Source organism: Macaca nemestrina, chromosome 20 (genome assembly GCF_043159975.1).
Source record: "Macaca nemestrina isolate mMacNem1 chromosome 20, mMacNem.hap1, whole genome shotgun sequence".
Classification (NCBI taxonomy): domain Eukaryota; kingdom Metazoa; phylum Chordata; class Mammalia; order Primates; family Cercopithecidae; genus Macaca; species Macaca nemestrina.
This window is the reverse complement of record NC_092144.1, coordinates 1,053,674-1,070,619: the sequence shown is the minus strand read 5'-3', so window position 1 is coordinate 1,070,619 and position 16,946 is coordinate 1,053,674. Positions and strand designations below refer to the sequence as shown.

General features: G+C 58.6%; 1 protein-coding gene across 3 annotated transcripts; it reads left to right on the top strand.

Annotated features, from left to right (window-relative positions):
• On the top strand, nt 1–16,727 carry LOC105486398 (R3H domain containing 4). 3 transcript variants are annotated; one of them, XM_071087093.1, is made up of 8 exons: nt 1–137; nt 10,640–10,794; nt 11,225–11,349; nt 11,833–11,956; nt 12,767–12,852; nt 13,226–13,311; nt 13,417–13,472; nt 15,686–16,727. In XM_071087093.1, the coding sequence occupies exons 1-8, from the start codon at nt 67–69 to the stop codon at nt 15,787–15,789; spliced, it is 807 nt and encodes a 268-aa protein (XP_070943194.1). In that variant the 5' UTR covers nt 1–66; the 3' UTR covers nt 15,790–16,727. The 3 variants fall into 3 exon arrangements, with proteins under 3 accessions (XP_070943194.1, XP_070943196.1, XP_070943195.1); XM_071087094.1 differs by having other exon boundaries at nt 13–137; nt 10,703–10,794; XM_071087095.1 differs by lacking the exon at nt 13,417–13,472 and having other exon boundaries at nt 4–137.
• Nucleotides 16,728–16,946: the final 219 nt, after the last annotated feature.

Here is a 16,946-nt window from a genome sequence, read left to right as displayed (position 1 = left end):
CACTTCCTGCACGGCCCGGTGAAGGCCCTGCCGGGCGGCGGCGGCAGTAGCAACAGCGTGCGAGTTATGGTCGCGCTGGAGAACCCCGAGTGCGGCCCCGAGGCGGCGGAGGGCACCGCGGGCGGGCGGCGGCTGCTGTGAGCGCGGGCGGTCGGGGCGCGGCGGGTGCAGTGGGGCTGGGATCCCTTCCCTGCGATCCTCTCCCCGCCTCCCCTCCCTCCCATTCCTTCCCCTCGTTCCCCTTCCGGGGCTTCCCGCTGTGGACCCCCAGGCTGGGGCGGGGGTCTTCATTGTTACCCAGCGGGGACACCCTCCTGGCGTGCCGGGGGCTTGCTGGGGGAGGGGATCCGGGTCCGCGTGCCCACTTACCAGTTCCGCCCCCCACTCCCTGGTCCACCTCCCCAAGTCCCGGGTCCGCCCCCCCACTCCCCGGTCCGCCCCCTGACCCCCCAGGTCCTCCCCCCAACTCCCTGGTCCGTGCCCCCACTCCCCGGGTCCGCCGCCCCCCCGCTCCTCGGGTCCGTGCCGCCCACTCCCGGGTCCGCCCCCCCACTACCCGGGTCCATGCCCCCCACTACACCGGTCTGCTCCCCCACTCCCCGGGTCCGGACCCCACTCCCCGAGTCCACCCCCCCATGACTCCCCGGTCCCTGACCCCAATCCAGGGTCCATCCCCCCACTCCCCGGGTCCGCGCCCCCACTCCCCGGGTCTGCCCCCCTCACTCCCCTGATCCACGCCCTCACTCCCAGGTCCGTCCCCCGACTCCCCGATCAGCCCGAGGTGCCAGCAACGGCCCCTATCCGCGGGTCGGGGTTCACCCATGCGCTCCAGCCTGGTCCCAGCCCCACTTGCCCTCTGGGCTTGTCTGCGCCACCTGCCTTTCCGGGCAGACCCGGCTCCTTGTTCTCCTTTGGGTAAATCCCCACAACCCTTGTGGGTTAAAACCTGGCAAGCAGGAGCCCGTTCGTCCATCCTTCGGGGGGACCTGGAAGCGGGGCTCTCTGTGCGGGGGTCACCCGTGTGTCACCCCGGCCCGCACAGGGACCCGGGGACCCAGGGTGCACCCCTGGGGTCCGCGTTGGTGGGGGGCGAGGAGGCAGCGCGTGTTGTGTTCCTGCCTCCTCCGTGTGCAGAGGGCGCCACCTGGGCAGGTTAACGCTCCCGTGCCTCAGTTTCCCCTTCCGTAAAATGGGATAGTAAGTGGGGCCTCTTCTCCGAGTGGTGGGGGTTACAGAGCTAGCACTGGGGTAGGCCCAGCAAACGGGAGTGTCCATGGTCTCATTACTAATTATCGTTAATGTTTTATTCGTTATATTAGTAGTAATAATATTTTGAGACAGAGGCTTGCTCTGTCGCCCAGGCTGGAGTGCAGTGGGGCAGTCTCAGCTCATTGCAACCTCCACCTCCCGGGTTCAAGTGATTCTCGTGCCTCAGCCTCCCGAGTAGCTGGGACTATAGGCGCCCGCCACCGCACCCAGCTAATTGTTGCATTTTTAGTAGAAACGGGGTTTCATCATGTTGGCCAGGATGGTCTTGATCTCCTGACCTCATGATCTGCCTGCCTGGGCTTCCCAAAGTTCTTGGATTACAGGCGTGAGCCATGGCGCCTGACCTTTAGTATTATTTGTATTTATTTATTTGTTTGTTTGTTTGTTTTTTGAGCCAGAGTCTCGCTCTGTCGCCCGAACTGGAGTGCAGTGGTGCAATTTCGGCTTACTGCAAGCTCTGCCTCCCGGGTTCTCGCCATTCTCCTGCCTCAGCCTCCCGAGTAGCTGGGACTGCAGCCGCCCGCCACTACACCCGGCGAATTTTTTTGTATTTTTAGTAGAGACGGGGTTTCACCGTGTTAGCCAGGATGGTCTTGATGTCTTGACCTCATGATCTGCCCACTTTGGCCTCCTAAAGTGCTGGGATTACAGGCGTGAGCCACTGCACCCGGCCTAGTATTACTGGTGATAGGTGATAGAGTATTATCTCACTCTGTCACCCAGGCTGGAGTGCAGTGGTTTGATCACCGCTCACTGCATCCTTCAGCTTCGAGCTCAGGCGATCCTCCTGCCCCAGCCTCCCGAGTAGCTAGGACCACAGGTGTGCACCACCATGCCTGGCTTTTTTTTTTTTTTTTTTTTTTAATACGGAGTTTCGCTCTTGTTGCCCAGGCTGGAGTGCGATGGCGCAATCTCGGCCCACTGCAACCTCCACCTCCTGGGTTCAAGCAATTCTCCTCCCTCAGCCTCCCTAGTAGCTGGGATTACAGGCATGTACCACCACACCCAGGTATTTCTCCATGTTGGTCAGGCTGGTCTTGAACTCCCGACCTCAGGTGATCCACCTGCCTCAGCCTCCCAAAGTGCTGGGATTACAGGCATGAGCCACAGCACCCACGTAATGTCTCTTCCAATGTGGCCGTGAACCACCTGGAGTGGGCATTTACCCTCAAAATGGGCTTTTCCTGTGTCTTCTGTTTTTTTGGGGGGTGGGTCTTATTCTGTCGCCCAGGCTGGAGCGCAGTGGCACGATTTCCGCTCACCGCAGCCTTTGCCTCTCAGGTTCAAGGGATTCTCCTGCCTCACCCTCCTGAGTAGCTGGGATTACAGGCATGTGCCATCACACCCAGCTAATTTTAGCAGCGACAAGGTTTCACTGTGTTGGCCAGGCTGGTCTCAAACTCCTGACCTCAGGTGATCCACCTGCCTTGGCCTCCTAAAGCGCTGGGATTATAGCCCAGGTGTAGTGACTGTTGTGTAACTATGTAAATACACTCATGTTTCCGCTCTCAGCCCTCAGTAGCTGGGTGTTTACCTGCCAGCTGTGTCCTGGTGGGGAGTTGGAGACTGCTGGGGACCGCCCCAGTCGGCCCCACCCCAGGCTGAGTCACCTCCACCCTGAGCCCTGACTTCCTGATGGACAAGTGGGTTCCTCTCTTGCTCTCTCTTGTGGGTTCCCGGGGGAGGGGCCAGTGCTGGGAAAGGTGTTTTTTGCCCAAGGGACTGAGGGCAAAAAAAAAAAAAAAAAGTTGCCCTCTCAAAATCTGCAAGGAGTAGAACTGGGAGTGACCAGGAGGCCTGTTCCCCCAAACCCCAGCAGCTCCTCGGCTCGGGCTGCCTCCCACTCCGTGGACACACATCCTCGAGCCTTCAGGGTCCAGGAAGCCTCAGATACTCCCGCCGGGTCCTCAGTTTCCCCGTCTGTAAAGTGGTCTTGTCGAGTGGCGTGGGAAACAGAGGAAGCAGCCCTCGGGAAGTGTATCGACAGAAGTCTAGTTATTCATTCAACAAACAGGCAGTGAGCGCCTCTGCGGGCTGGGCACAGGCGGGGACGGGGGTGGAGGGGGAACCCCGTCTTGTTCTGTGGGCCTAGTGAACCAGTGATTAAGGAGCAAAGAAGTAAACAGGCTGGGGCCTGTTGGTTTCCAGAGCTTCCTGGTGAGGCTGATTGGGTGAGGTGGGGGGCGGGGCCGTTCCTGGGGGTGGTAAACACAGAACCGAGGATGGAATAAGCAGGTGCATCGGGCAGAGACCGGGGCTCCCTGAGTTTGGGGCATTGTGCGGAGGGGCCTGTCGCTGGGCATGGGATTTTTTATTTTTGAGACAGTCTCATTCTGTCGCCCAGGCTGGAGTGCAGTGGTACGATCTCGGCTCACTGCAGACTTCACCTCCTGGGTTCAAGTGATTCTCCTGCCTCAGTCTCCCGAGTAGCTGGGACCACAGGCACCCACCACCACGGCCGGATAATTTCGTGTGTGTGTGTGTATTTTTAGTAGAGACAGGGGTTTCACCATGTTGGCCAGGCTGGTCTTGAACTCTTGGCCTCGAGTGATCCACCCGTCTCAGCCTCCCGAAGTGCTGGGATTAGAAGTGTGAACCACGGCACCTGGCCAGGCATGGGGGTTTTGCTGTGGTCTGCCTGTTCCTTCCATTCCTAGAGGGGCGTGTTGGTGACTCCCAGTCCCCACTGTCTACCCCAGAGGCCAGATGTTTTCTTGTTTTTGTTTGTTTTCTTGAGACAGAGTCTTGCTCTGTTGCCCAGGCTGGAGTGCAGTGGTGCGATCTCAGCTTGCTGCAACCTCCACCTCCCAGGTTCAAGTGATTCTCCTGCCTCAGCCTCCCAAGTAGTAGGGACTACAGGCGCCCGCCACCACTCCTCGCTAATTTTTTTTTTTTTTTTTGAGTTGGAGTCTCGCTCTGTCGCCCAGGCTGGAGTGCAGTGGCACCATCTCGGCTCACTGCAAGCTCCACCTCCCGAGTTCATGCCATTCTCCTGCCTCAGCCTCCCGAGTAGCTGGGACTACAGGCGCCGCCACTGCGCCCGGCTAATTTTTTGTATTTTTAGTAGAGACGAGATTTCACCGTGTTAGCCAGGATGGTCTCGATTTCCTGATCTCGTGATCTGCCTGCCTTGGCCTCCCAAAGTGCTGGGATTACAGGCGTGAGCCACCGCGCCTGGCAATTTTTGTATTTTTAGAAGAGACAGGGTTTCACTATGTTGGCCAGGATGGTCTTCATCTCTTGACCGCATAATCCACCCGCCTCGGCCTCCCAAAGTGCTGGGATGACAAACTTGAAGATGTTTCTTAATTTCCTGCTGGAAACTGGTTGAAGTCAGCCAGCTCCATCCAATGGTGGGACTCGATTTCCAGTGCTCAGTTCAGCGCTAGAGGCCCAGGGGAGTGTGCTGAGCCCTCAGATACCAACTGAAACGGGAGCAGGCCCTTGTGGTGCAATGCTAGGCCTAGGGGCAGCCAGGCCTGGCCCTGGGATGCTGGGCAGCCATGGGCTGTGCTGGAGCAGGGGAAGGACAACGCAGGTCTTTGGGGGCCTGGAGGAGAGGTCTGTGGGGCTTTGGTATGAGGGGCGGTGAGGGAAGCAGGGTGGGTAACTCTGGGGTTCTGGGTCAGACCCAGGTTCACATCCGGCTCCTTGCATTGTCTGGATGGTGACGGGGGACGGCCCCGCCTCTCCAAGCCTCAGATGCTTCATCTGTAACATGGGGTGATACCAGGCCCCTTGCTGGGAGGGCTTGAGCTATGTCACCGAGCCCCGCCCCCTCTGACTTCCCCGAGGGCTCCCCTCGGATGTGACTTCTGTTATCGGCCCTGTCCAGCTGCTGGGGTGGAGATGTAGGCCCCGGGGCCTCGTAGGGGGGCTGTTGGTGAATCGGGGGCATGGGACGGAGTGCTCCGGCCTCAGAGAGGCAGCTGCAGGCTGATCCAGCTTCAGAGACGCTGGCTCCACATGGCCCTGTGTTCCCATCAAGTGCCTGTTGGCTGCTGTGCTGTGCTGAGGACATAGTCCACCACCTCCTTCTCCAGCTGCCCTCTTTGCAGCAATGGGAGCTTGGGCAGTGACTTTGTGCCTCGGTTTACAAATCTGTAGAATGGGAGCCAGGCGTGGTGGCTCACGCCTGTAATCCCAGCACTTTGGGAGGCTGAGACAGGCGGATCACCAGGTCAGGAGTTCGAGACCAGCCTGGCCAACATGGTGAAACCCCGTCTCTACTAAAAATAAAAAATCAACTGGGCGTGGTGGTGGGCAGCTATAACCCCAGCTACTCAGGAGGCTGAGGCAGGAGACTCGGTTGAACCAGGGAGGTGGAGGTTGCAGTGAGCCGAGATTGTACCACTGCACTGTATTTTAGTTTCACCTTGTTAGCCAGGCTGGTCTTGAACTCCTGACCTCAGGTGATCCGCCCGCCTCAGCCTCCCAAAGTGCTGGGATTACGGGCATGAGCCACCATGACTACTGGTCCACTCTGCAACCTTTAACCTCAGCCCCCTCTCAAAAAGTGGGAACAAGCTGGTCTGGGAGAGGTACTCAGAGCCAAAGGGGCCTGGGATGAATTCCCCTCATCTCAGCTGCCACTTGCTTGTTTTCCTCATATGATGGGGAAGTCACCCCTCAGCCAAGCCACACTGCTGTTGATCATAACAGTGTCCCTGGACTGATTATTTTCCCCACTTTGGGCTCATTTAGTAGAGACTCATTTAGTAAATAGTCTCTACTAAAAATACAAAAATTAGCCGGGCGTGGTGGTGGGCGCCTGTAGTCCCAGCTACTTGGGACGCTGAGGGAGAGTGGCATGAACCTGGGAGGCGGAACTTGCAGTGAGCCGAGGTCGCACCACTGCACTCCAGCCTGGGCGACAGAGCGAGACTCCATCTCAAAAAAAGGTTTCAGGGTGAAGCTTCGTAGCCGGGGTTCACAGTCAGGGCTGAGATTCCAGGACCTGCACTAACACCATAGCCTGGCGAGGAGGCGGTTTCTGAGTTTCCAGGCTTGCCTGGGCTAGTGAGTTCTAATCACCTGGTCCAGGGTCGAAGCCTGCAGGTCCCTACTGGTGGGTACTTGTGCATATGTGAGATTTTGTTCTGATGAGTTTTTGTAGATTTTTGCCGCAGTCTGTGGAGACTGTGCTGTTTACCTGCCTGTCCCCTTCCCACTTCAGACAGCCCTGGGTCTGCTCAGCTTGCTAACTTTTTTTTTTTTTGAGACAGAGTCTTACTCTGTCTCTCATGCTGGAGTGCAATGGCACAATCTCAGCTCTCTGCAACCTCCACCTCCTGGGTTCAAGTGATTCTCCTGCCTCAGCCTCCCGAGTAGCTAGGATTACAGTGCCTGCCACCATGCCTGGCTAAATGTTTTTCTTTTTGAGACGGAGTTTCACTCTTGTTGCCCAGGCCGGAGTGCAATGGCATGATCTTGGCTCGCTGTAACCTCCGTCTCCCGGGTTCAAGCGATTCTCTCCTGCCTCAGCCGCCCGAATAGCTGGGATTACAGGCATGCGCCACCACGCCCGGCTAGTTTTTGTATTTTTAGTAGAGATGGGGTGTCTTCATGTTGGTCAGGCTGGTTTCGAACTCCCTACCTCAGGAGATCCGCACCCCCCTCAGCTTCCCAAAGTATTGGGATTACAGGCGTGAGCCACTGTGCCCAGCCTACTTTTTTTTTTTTTTTTTTTTTTTTTTTTTTTTTTTTTTGAGACGGAGTCTCGCTCTGTCGCCCAGGCTGGAGTGCAGTGGCGCGATCTCGGCTCACTGCAAGCTCCACCTCCCGGGTTCACGCCATTCTCCTGCCTCAGCCTCCCGAGTAGCTGGGACTACAGGCGCCCGCCCCTGCGCCCGGCTAATTTTTTCTATTTTTAGTAGAGACGGGGTTTCACCATGGTCTCGATCTCCTGACCTTGTGATCCGCCCACCTCGGCCTCCCAAAGTGCTGGGATTACAGGCGTGAGCCACCACGCCCGGCCCTTTTTTTTTTTTTTTGAGACCAATTCTGGCTCTGTTGACCAGGCTGGAGTGCGGTGGCATAGTCTTGGCTCACTGCAACCTCTGCTTCCCAGGTTCAAGTGATTCTCCGGCCTCAACCTCTTGCGTAACTGGAATTACAGGTGTGTGCCACCACGTCTGGCTCGTTTTTGTATTTTTAGTAGAAATGGGGTTTCACCATGTTGGCCAGGGTGGTCTCGAACTCCTGACCTCAACTGATCCACCCGCCCCGGCCTCCCAAAGTGCTGGGAACACAGGCGTGAGCCACCAAGCCCGGCCAATCAGCTTGTGTACTTTTTTTTTTTTTTTTGAGATGGAGTCTCGCTCTGTCCCCCAGGCTGGAGTGCAGTGGCCGGATCCCAGCTCACTGCAAGCTCCGCCTCCCGGGTTCACGCCATTCTTCTGCCTCAGCCTCCCGAGTAGCTGGGACTACAGGTGCCCGCCACCTCACCCGGCTAGTTTTTTGTATTTTTTAATAGAGACGGGGTTTCACCATGTTAGCCAGGATGGTCTCGATCTCCTGATCTTGTGATCCGCCCGTCTCAGCCTCCCAAAGTGCTGGGAACACAGGCATGAGCCACCACGCCTGGCCAATCAGCTCGTGTACTTTTGATTGAGATGTAACAGCTGGTCTGTAAAGTGCCTAGACTTAAGGCTTGAGGACTCTTTACATGCGTGTGGACCCTGGCAAGCACTGGTCTCATTTCTGACCCCCTTGACTGCATTTTTTTTTTTTTTTTTGAGACAGAGTCTTGCTCTGTCACCCAGGCTGGAGTGCAGTGGTGTGATCTCGGCTTACCGCAGCCTCCACCTCCTGGGCTCAAGTGATGCTCCCGCCTCAGCGTCCTTGAGTAGCGGGGACCACTGTGTTGCCCAGGCTGGTCTTGAACTCCTGGCCTCAAGCTATCCTTCCTCTTTGGCTTCCCAAAGCTCTGGGATTACAGGCGTGAGCCACTGCGCCCGGCTTCCCTCAAGTGAATCTTGTCTCAACTGGCCTGGAGTTTCCAAGCGTTTTCCAGTCTTTTGGGGGTTGCAGGGGTGGGGTGGGTCACTTTTAATTTTTGTGTTGGGAACTCTGGATGCTATTAGGGATTTTGGACTGTGGGCTCCCTTGGAATCACGGAATTTTATTAAGGATTGATTTGGTGGTTATTTTTTAAGTGTCTCCTGTGTACCAGGCATGGCTGTGAGTGCCGGGGGTGGGGGTTAAGGCCAGCCAGCAAACCCAGGCCGCCTGTGCAAAGGTCGGAGGAGGGACTGGAAATCGTGATTTGGAAGCAGCAGCAGCCAGGAGGTGCCTCTGTGGGGTTGGAACAGAATGTGCTTCGGGCGGGGTGGAGCTAGGAGATAAGGGTGGAGCCGATCCTGGTACCCCCAGACCCTGGAGTCCATGGCCAGCCCTGTGGTATGGGGGTTTCTGAGCCCAGTGGCGCTCTGCGGCCCACGGTCTGGGGCTTGACCAAGCAAGCGTTACGGTTTTTCGTTTGTTTGTTTTTTGAGATGGAGCCTCGCTCTGTCACCCAGGCTGGAGTGCAGTGGCCGGATCTCAGCTCACTGCAAGCTCCGCCTCCCAGGTTCACGCCATTCTCCTGCCTCAGCCTCCCATGTAGCTGGGACTACAGGCGCCCACCACCTCGCCCGGCTAATTTTTTTGTATTTTTAGATGAGATGAAGTTTCACCGTGTTAGCCAGGATGGTCTCGATCTCCTGACCTCGCGATCCGCCCGCCTCGGCCTCCCAAAGTGCTGGGATTACAGGCGTGAGCCACCGCACCCGTCCTGTTTGTTTTGGGACACGGTCTTGCTCTGTTGTCCAGGCTGGAGTGCGGTATTGCAGTCACAGCTCACTGCAGCCTCAAACTGCCCAGGCTCAAGGGATCCACCCACCTTGGGCTCTCAAAGTGCTGGGATTACATGAGTCCCTGCGCCCAGCCTGTGTGTTTTTCCTTGCCAGAAAAGTCCCCATCCAAGAGCCCCTCCCCCAGCCCGCTTCCCAGGTGCCGCGTGGCTGCTGTGCTCGCCTACCTCGCCCCCCACCCCCCCCCAACCACCGCCCGCTTCCCAGGTGGCTGCCTAATCCCCCCACGCTGAGTGGCTGGGCCCTTGGATCCTCCGCGGGAGGCCCAGCTGTGACAGCTAATCCATCTCCACAATTAATGCCATTTGCTCTGGCCAGGCCGATTAGCTCTAGGGGGGCCGCTCCAGCCCCCCTCTCATCCTGGCCCTGGGGACGGGGGACATTAAGGGAGAGGTGGGGGGGCCCAGGCATCACCTGAGCTTCTGGGGCTGTTTTCTGGCTCCTCTTCTGCTGGGGGTGGGGGATGTGGATAAAATCAAGTGTCTTGACTGTGTTTCTGAAGGAGGCAGTTCACATCCCAAAGGCTGTGGGCCTTGCTGGCTTAGACCCAACACCTCGCACACTGGGGTCACCGGTGGATGGCAGCTTTTCTTGGTCATTTACCTGCTGCGTGACTTTGGGCGAGTGCCTTCACTTTTCTGAGCCTCAGTTTACTAATCTGTCATCACAGGTTTTTTTGTTTTGTTTTGTTTTGTTTGGATACAGGGTCTCACTCTGTCGCCCAGGCTGGAGTACAGTGGCGTGATCTCAGCTCACGGCAACCTCTGCCTCCTGGGTTCAAGCGATTCTCTCACCTCAGCCTCCTGAGTAAGCTGAGATTACAGACGCGCGCCACCACCCCTGGTTAATTTTTGTATTTTTTTGGTAGAGACGGGGTTTCACCGTGTTGGCCAGGCTGGTCTGGAACTCCTGACCTCAAGTGATCCGCCCACCTCGGCCTCCCAAAGTGCTGGGATTCCAGGCATGAGCCAATGTGCCTGACCTAATTTTTTTTTTTTTTTTTGGGACAGAGTCTTGCTCTGTTGCCCAGGCTGGAGTGCAGTGGTGCCATAACGCCAAACTCGACCCCCTGGACTTAAGTGATCCTCCTGCCTCAGGCCCGAGTAGCTGAGACTACAGGCATGTACCAGCACACTGGTTAATTTTTAAATTATTATTATTATTATTATTTTGTAGAGACAGAAAAAAAATAGTTTTATTTTTGTTCACAGTCTCGCTATGTTGCTCAGGCTGGTCTTGAACTCCTGAGCTCAAGCAATCCGCCGGCCTCAGCCTCCCACAGTGCTGGGATCACAGGTGTGAGCCACCCCACCTGACACGTCACCACAATTGTATCTGCCTCCTGGGTGACATGAGGATGAAACAAAATAGGATTTTAAGGGCTCAGGACTCCACACACCGTAGGGGTGAGCTCTCCATCGCTGGGAGAAACTAAGCGGGCTATGGCTGTGGTAGGGCTCTTCTCGGAGATCCTGGCTGACCTTGACCCTGAGGACCACCCCTGCCCCGGCCCATAGGCCCCTGCCCGGCTGCCTGCCTGCCCTAGCCAGCTCCCAAGTGAAGAGACTCTCGGCTTCCAGGCGGAAACAGCACTTCATCAACCAAGCCGTGCGGAACTCAGACCTCGTGCCCAAGGCCAAGGGCCGGAAGAGCCTCCAGCGCCTGGAGAACAGTGAGCAGTGGTCGGGAGGCGCCTCTTGGGGGCTCCTGGGCCTTGTAGAATGGCGTGCATGTTGGTGTTATCTGATACCCCTCCCATGAGCTGGGCCTGGGCAGGGCTGGGGACCCAAAGAGGTGTCAGCTGTAGGCCAGGGGACCGTATGTAAATAGAGCCAGACACAGGTGCCCCCTGGACTCTTGGATCAGGGCTGGGTGGGAGGGCGCCCCGGGCATTGGAGCTGGGGCTTTAAAGGATATGTAGGAGTTTGACAAGCCAGAACCTGGACTCTACCTGGTTTCTGTACCTTCTGGGGAAGACAATTGGAGCATGGAGGTGGGGAGGCTGATATGATAGAGAGGGAGGAAGGCTAGTTATTGGGTCCCCATGGTGCCTGGAGGTCCCGAATGCCACCCCGGCCCAGACAGCATCTGTTTCCACCTAGCCCAGTACCTCCTGACCCTGCTGGAGACAGACGGGAGCCCATCTGGCCTGGACGATGGGGACTTGGCACCCCCTGCATCACCGGGCATCTTTGCTGAGGCCTGCAACAATGCCACCTACGTGGAGGTGCGGCCCCCGACCCCCTGGCTCCCTCCACGCGGGGACCCCGGCAGCTCATTGGTTCTCCTAGGGCCAGGCCATCGCCTGTGCCCGTTCCCCCTCCAGGAGCACCCGCCCACTTCTGGTCTCCTAATGAAGGCCCCTCTGTCTCCTTCGGGGTCCCCAGATCAGGCCAGAATCCCCACCCCACCCCTGGAACCTTCAAGCTCCTGGATTCATCTGCCCAACACGTTTGGGAACCCTCCATCGATTGTGAGAGCGTTTCACCTCAATCCCCCCCAGCCCGAGACAGCTGGGCCCATTCCGGCTCCTCGCTTCCCTGTGCTCAGCTCAGGGCCCAACACAAGCATTAGCCCCTCAGTGGACAGAGGTGACCGCAGGAGCACGTCCACGTGCTTGGCGGCCTTCTGTGCCCATTTGCCCGGGGATGTCAGCCGTCAGCCCAGCTTGGTGTCTCCTAGCAAGCCTGCCTCCCTGCCTCTCTTCCAGGTCTGGAACGATTTCATGAACCGCTCCGGGGAGGAGCAGGAGCGGGTTCTTCGCTACCTGGAGGATGAGGGCAGGAGCAAGACGCGGAGGAGAGGCCCTGGCCGCGGGGAGGACCGCAGGAGAGGTGCGGCCAGGCTGGGGCGGTTGTGGGTGGGGCCATGACATGGATGGGGCGGGGCCTGGGTCGGGTGGGGCCGGGAGGGGGGCAGGATATGGATGGGGTGTGGGCGGGGCCTGGGGTGGTTTGGCCCTAGGGTGTGGGTGGGGCCAGGGTACGGATGGGGGTGGGGCTTGGAGTGGGTGGGGCTGGGATGGGGGCAGGATACAGATGGGGTGTGGGTGGGGCCTGGGGTGGGTTGGACCTAGTGTGTGGGTGGGGCCAGGGTATGGATGGGGCGGTGCCTGGGGTGGGTGGGGCTGGGATGGGGGCAGGATACGGATGGGGTGTGGGCGGGGCCTGGGGTGGGTAGGATCTAGTGTGTGGCTGGGGCCAGAGTATGGATAGGAACAGGGCAATGGGGTGCGAGGGGCCAGGATGGCGGGGGTAGGATATGGATAGGGTGGCACATGGGGTGGGTGTGGCCAGGATGCGGGGGCAGGATCTGGGTGGCAGTGGGTAGGGGTGGGGCCTGGAGATGGATGGGGGTGGGGCTGGCTGGCTTGTGCGGTCCTAGAATGGGTGGGGCCTCACGTATAGCTGGGGCAAACATACAAGTGAGGGTAGGGCCAGCTGGATGGGTTGGGGTCAGGGCCTCGTGTGGGTAGGGCCTGCTGGCTGTCTGCGTGGGGCCACAGTATCGGTGAAGGTGTGGTTTGGTGGACAGGAGAGGCCAAGGCACAGATGGGCGTGGTCTTCCTCGGGTGGGCGTGGTCTGGCAGGTGGGCAGGGCCAGAACGAGCGCCCCAAGACTGCCCCGTTCCCCGACTACTGCAGAGGACCCCGCCTATACGCCCCGTGAGTGCTTCCAGCGCATCAGCCGGCGTCTGCGAGCCGTCCTCAAGCGCAGCCGCATCCCCATGGTGAGTGCCGGAGTGCCGGGCCTTGCCTTTCTACCCGCGTGGTCTTTTTTGAAGGCCCCTTTCCCAGGCACAGGTTCTCACCCGGTGCAGGTCGTGTCAGGGGAAACAGGGCAGGATACAGGCAACCGGACCAGGGCGCTAGATAGGAGGGCGGGGGCAACGAAGGCGGGCACTGCGCGGTGTGTAGGAGTTCCCTCCGCAGAAGGCACAGGCAGGAGGTGGCATGGTGGCCTCAGAGACAGTTAAGCAGCCTCACGTGGTGGATCAGAGGTCATATTCGAGCCCAGCACTGTGGTCTCCTGGGGGGCCTGGACCTCCCTGGCCCCCACCCGAAGGCCCCGCAGTGCCCTAACCACTGGACCACCCTCCCCAGGAAACGCTGGAGACCTGGGAGGAGCGGCTGCTTCGGTTCTTCTCCGTGTCCCCCCAGGCCGTGTACACAGCCATGCTGGACAACAGGTAAGGGGGCGTGGCCAGGTGGGCAGACCCTCCCAGGCTGCGGCCAGGTGGGCGGACACCCCACGCTGCGGCCCCTGCACGGCGCTCACTGCCCGTTTCCCACAGCTTTGAGAGGCTCCTGCTGCACGCCGTCTGCCAGTACATGGACCTCATCTCGGCCAGTAAGCGCCAGTGGCCCCCAAGACCCCAAGTTGGCCAGCAGCTCAACCTGGGAAAGTGGCCAGGGTCCCAGGGTCCTGGTTCCTCAGAGTGGGGCTTGGTGGGGAGGTGGGGAAGGGGGCTGGAGTGGGGACGCTGTGAACTCAAGGGTGGCAGTGGGACCCTGCCTTGAATTCACCAGAAGCTCCCTGCATATCTGGCCCCACGCAGGGGACTGCAGACACAAGCAGGCTGGTGGACGCAGACACCCCCCATCTACATCTTCGGGGCCTGGGGTGGGGGTGATGAAGCCTGGCTTTGAGGGACCTCGCAGAGCCAGAGATAAGATGGGAGGGCACAGTGTCTGGAAGGTTTGCATTTAGTCCTGGGGCCTCCCCTATACCACACATGGGACCTCAGGCGAGATCCCCTACTGGCCCCTGGGTTCCACTTTTCCAATGAGGGACGGTCTCAGAACTCACCCCCCTAGTGAGGGTCTGTGCAGGCGCCTGCTGGCCCCAGGCACCCCATCTGGTCCTGAGCCTTTCACACCTGTCTCTGCCACCCGCCTGGAGTTGCTGAGGTGACGGTTTCCATGGCAACCTGAGGATGCCTCCCCCTGTTCCCTCTGTGGGAGATGCATCCCCCATGCCTGCCTCTGTTCAGAACATCGGGCCTTGGCTGGCGGTGCGGGGCTTGGAGCTTGGTGGGTGTGGAGCTGTGGTCCTGACGCAGAAGAGGAGGGGTCCCAGCAAGATGGGGAGTAGAGGATGGGGGTCCCAGGCAAAGGGGACTGCTGAGGCACGGAGCTCACATGGGACATGGCTTGTTTTTGTTGTTTGTGTTGGTTGGTTTTTTTGTTTTTTTTTTTGAGACAGAGTCTCACTCTGTTGCCCAGGCTGGAGTGCAGTGGCGTGATCTTTGCCCACTGCAACCTCCACCTCTGGGTTCAAGCAGTTCTCCTGCCTCAGCCTCCTGAGTAGCTGGGATCACAGGTGCACACCACCACGCCCGGCTAATTTTTTTTTTTTTTTTTTTTTTTTTGAGACGGAGTCTCGCTCTGTCGCCCGGGCTGGAGTGCAGTGGCCGGATCTCAGTTCACTGCAAGCTCCGCCTCCTGGGTTCACGCCATTCTCCTGCCTCAGCCTCCCGAGTAGCTGAGACTACAGGTGCCCGCCACCACACCCTGTTAGTTTTTTGTATTTTTTTAGTAGAGACGGGGTTTCACCGTGTTAGCCAGGATGGTCTCGATCTCCTGACCTCATGATCCGCCCGTCTCGGCCTCCCAAAGTGCTGGATTACAGGCTTGAGCCACCGCGCCCGGACAATTTTGTATTTTTAGTAAAGACAGGGTTTCTTTTTTTTTTTTTTTTTTTTTTTTTTTTTACAGAGTCTTGCTCTGTTGCCCAGGCTGGAGTGCAGTGGCGCAATCTCAGCTCATTGCAAGATCTGCTTCTCGGGTTCAACGCCATTCTCCTGCCTCATCCTCCCGAGTAGCTGGGACTACAGGCGCCCGCCACCACGCCCGGCTAGTTTTTTGTAGTTTTAGTAGAGATGGGGTTTCACCGTGTTGGCCAGGATGGTCTCGATCTCCCGACCTCGTGATCCGCCCTCCTCGGCCTCCCAAAGTGCTGGGATTACAGGCTTGAGCCACCGTGCCCGGCCCTAGAGACGGGGTTTCACCATGTTAGTCAGGCTGATCTCGAACTCCTGACCTCAGATGATCCACCTGCCTTGGCCTCCCACAGTGCTGGGATTACAGGTGTGAGCCACTGCGCCTAGCCAGGTCATTCATTTTTTTCAGTGAGGGGGAGATGGGGAAGGGGAGGCTGGTGGGAGCTGGACCACTCAGGGCCTGGGTGCCTCAAAGCCACCTCTGCAGGGCAGGGAGCCTGCGGGGAGGCCGCACACTCCACCAGGCAGGCGTGTGAGTGGCCATATGGCCTCAGGCCCGGTGTTTTTCAGGGTCCTCATCCCCACAGTGGAGTGAGTGACAGTGGAGAGTGAGATGGGCCCGATGAGAGCCGTCCTGTAGGGAGGTTTAGGTGTTCTTGTGAGTCAGGCTCCAGGACCCCGGGGGCTTGGGGCCAGCCAGGCCGCAGTGACCAGCACACACCAGCTGGCGGTGACCTCCCGGGGAAGAAATGAGGGCGGAGGGCGGTCCGGGTCCGAGTCACCTCTACCTGCCTCGGCTCCCGAATTCCTCCCATTCTTGTCCCGTTGGTTTCTTCTGCAGGTGCCGACCTGGAGGGGAAGCGGCAGATGAAGGTCAGTAATCGGCACCTGGATTTCCTGCCTCCAGGGCTGCTCCTGTCCGCCTACCTGGAGCAGCACAGCTGATGGTGGCCCCGCGGAGACCCCGCCGCTGCCTCGCCCAGCCACCAAGCCCTCCGATACCTTCGGCTGAAATATCTTTCATATTTTTAGAATTGGTCCTTGGAAACCTTTTTCGCTTGCGGTGGTCTCTCTCACTCTGCCGCCTCCTCATGAAGCTCTTGGCAGTCAACAGACGCTGGCGGCTGGGGCTGCCCAGGCCATCCCAGCTCCAAGCTTCCCGCTCTGGGACTTGTATTTGGGTGGAGAGACCTGATCTGGGCATGTTCTGTTTCTTCATCGTTTAGCTTTTCTGGCCCAGTGTGAAGCTCAAGTGAGGAGGGCGAGGCTGGGTTTTTATCACTTTTAATGAATTTGGTGTGATTTGTTGTAGATTTTTAAATTTCCCTTTTGGAGAGAAAAACCAAAAAAACTCGTCCCCACTGGTAAAGCATGGGTCTTGGTCCAAGCCCCTGCTCAGCCCCTCCCAGTTTTTAGCTTGAATGAGGGTGGGGTCTCTGGGACCCTGCCCCTCATGCCAGAAGCATCTCGTGTTGTGTGTGTGTGTGCGCGCACGTATGCCCTGAGACCCAGGACAGAAGCTGCAGTCCTAAGAGCTGGTTTTATCCACGTCATTCTGCGTGCCCTCCCACACACCGCCTGTGTCAGGGCTCAGGGTTGCCTGCTTTATACGAGCCCCCCCTCCTTTCCTCCCCTCCTTCATACTGGGGGTCCAGGACTTCCAGCCACAAGCCTCTGCCCTTGCACTACTTTGTCTGTCCCCCCGTCCCGTGTCCCCCGTCCCACAGCCTGGCACCTGCCTGATAGCTCCTGTGTCCCCATGCTGGTCCTCCTGGCCCAGGCTGCAGGAGCCAGCCTGGGGAGGCCTCCTACCCCCTCGCTGCCTGTGGGTAATTGTGTTTTGGGGGAAAGTGGGCAATTTAATAAATTTCTGGTGCTCTGGCCTCGGGGTGTGCGAGTTTTTCTTCGGGACAGGGCCGGGCGCTCAGTAGGTCCTGGCCACCAAGGGCTGCAGGTGCCTCCCTGGCTCCTCCGCCCTCGGATGCCTGGGTTCAAATCCCGTTTCTGCCACACGCCTGCCGCGTGACCTTGGGTGAGTGGCTCGTATGAGTGCCTTGGGGCCCCTGTAATGGAGAGTATCACACAGGGGGCTTGAAACGACA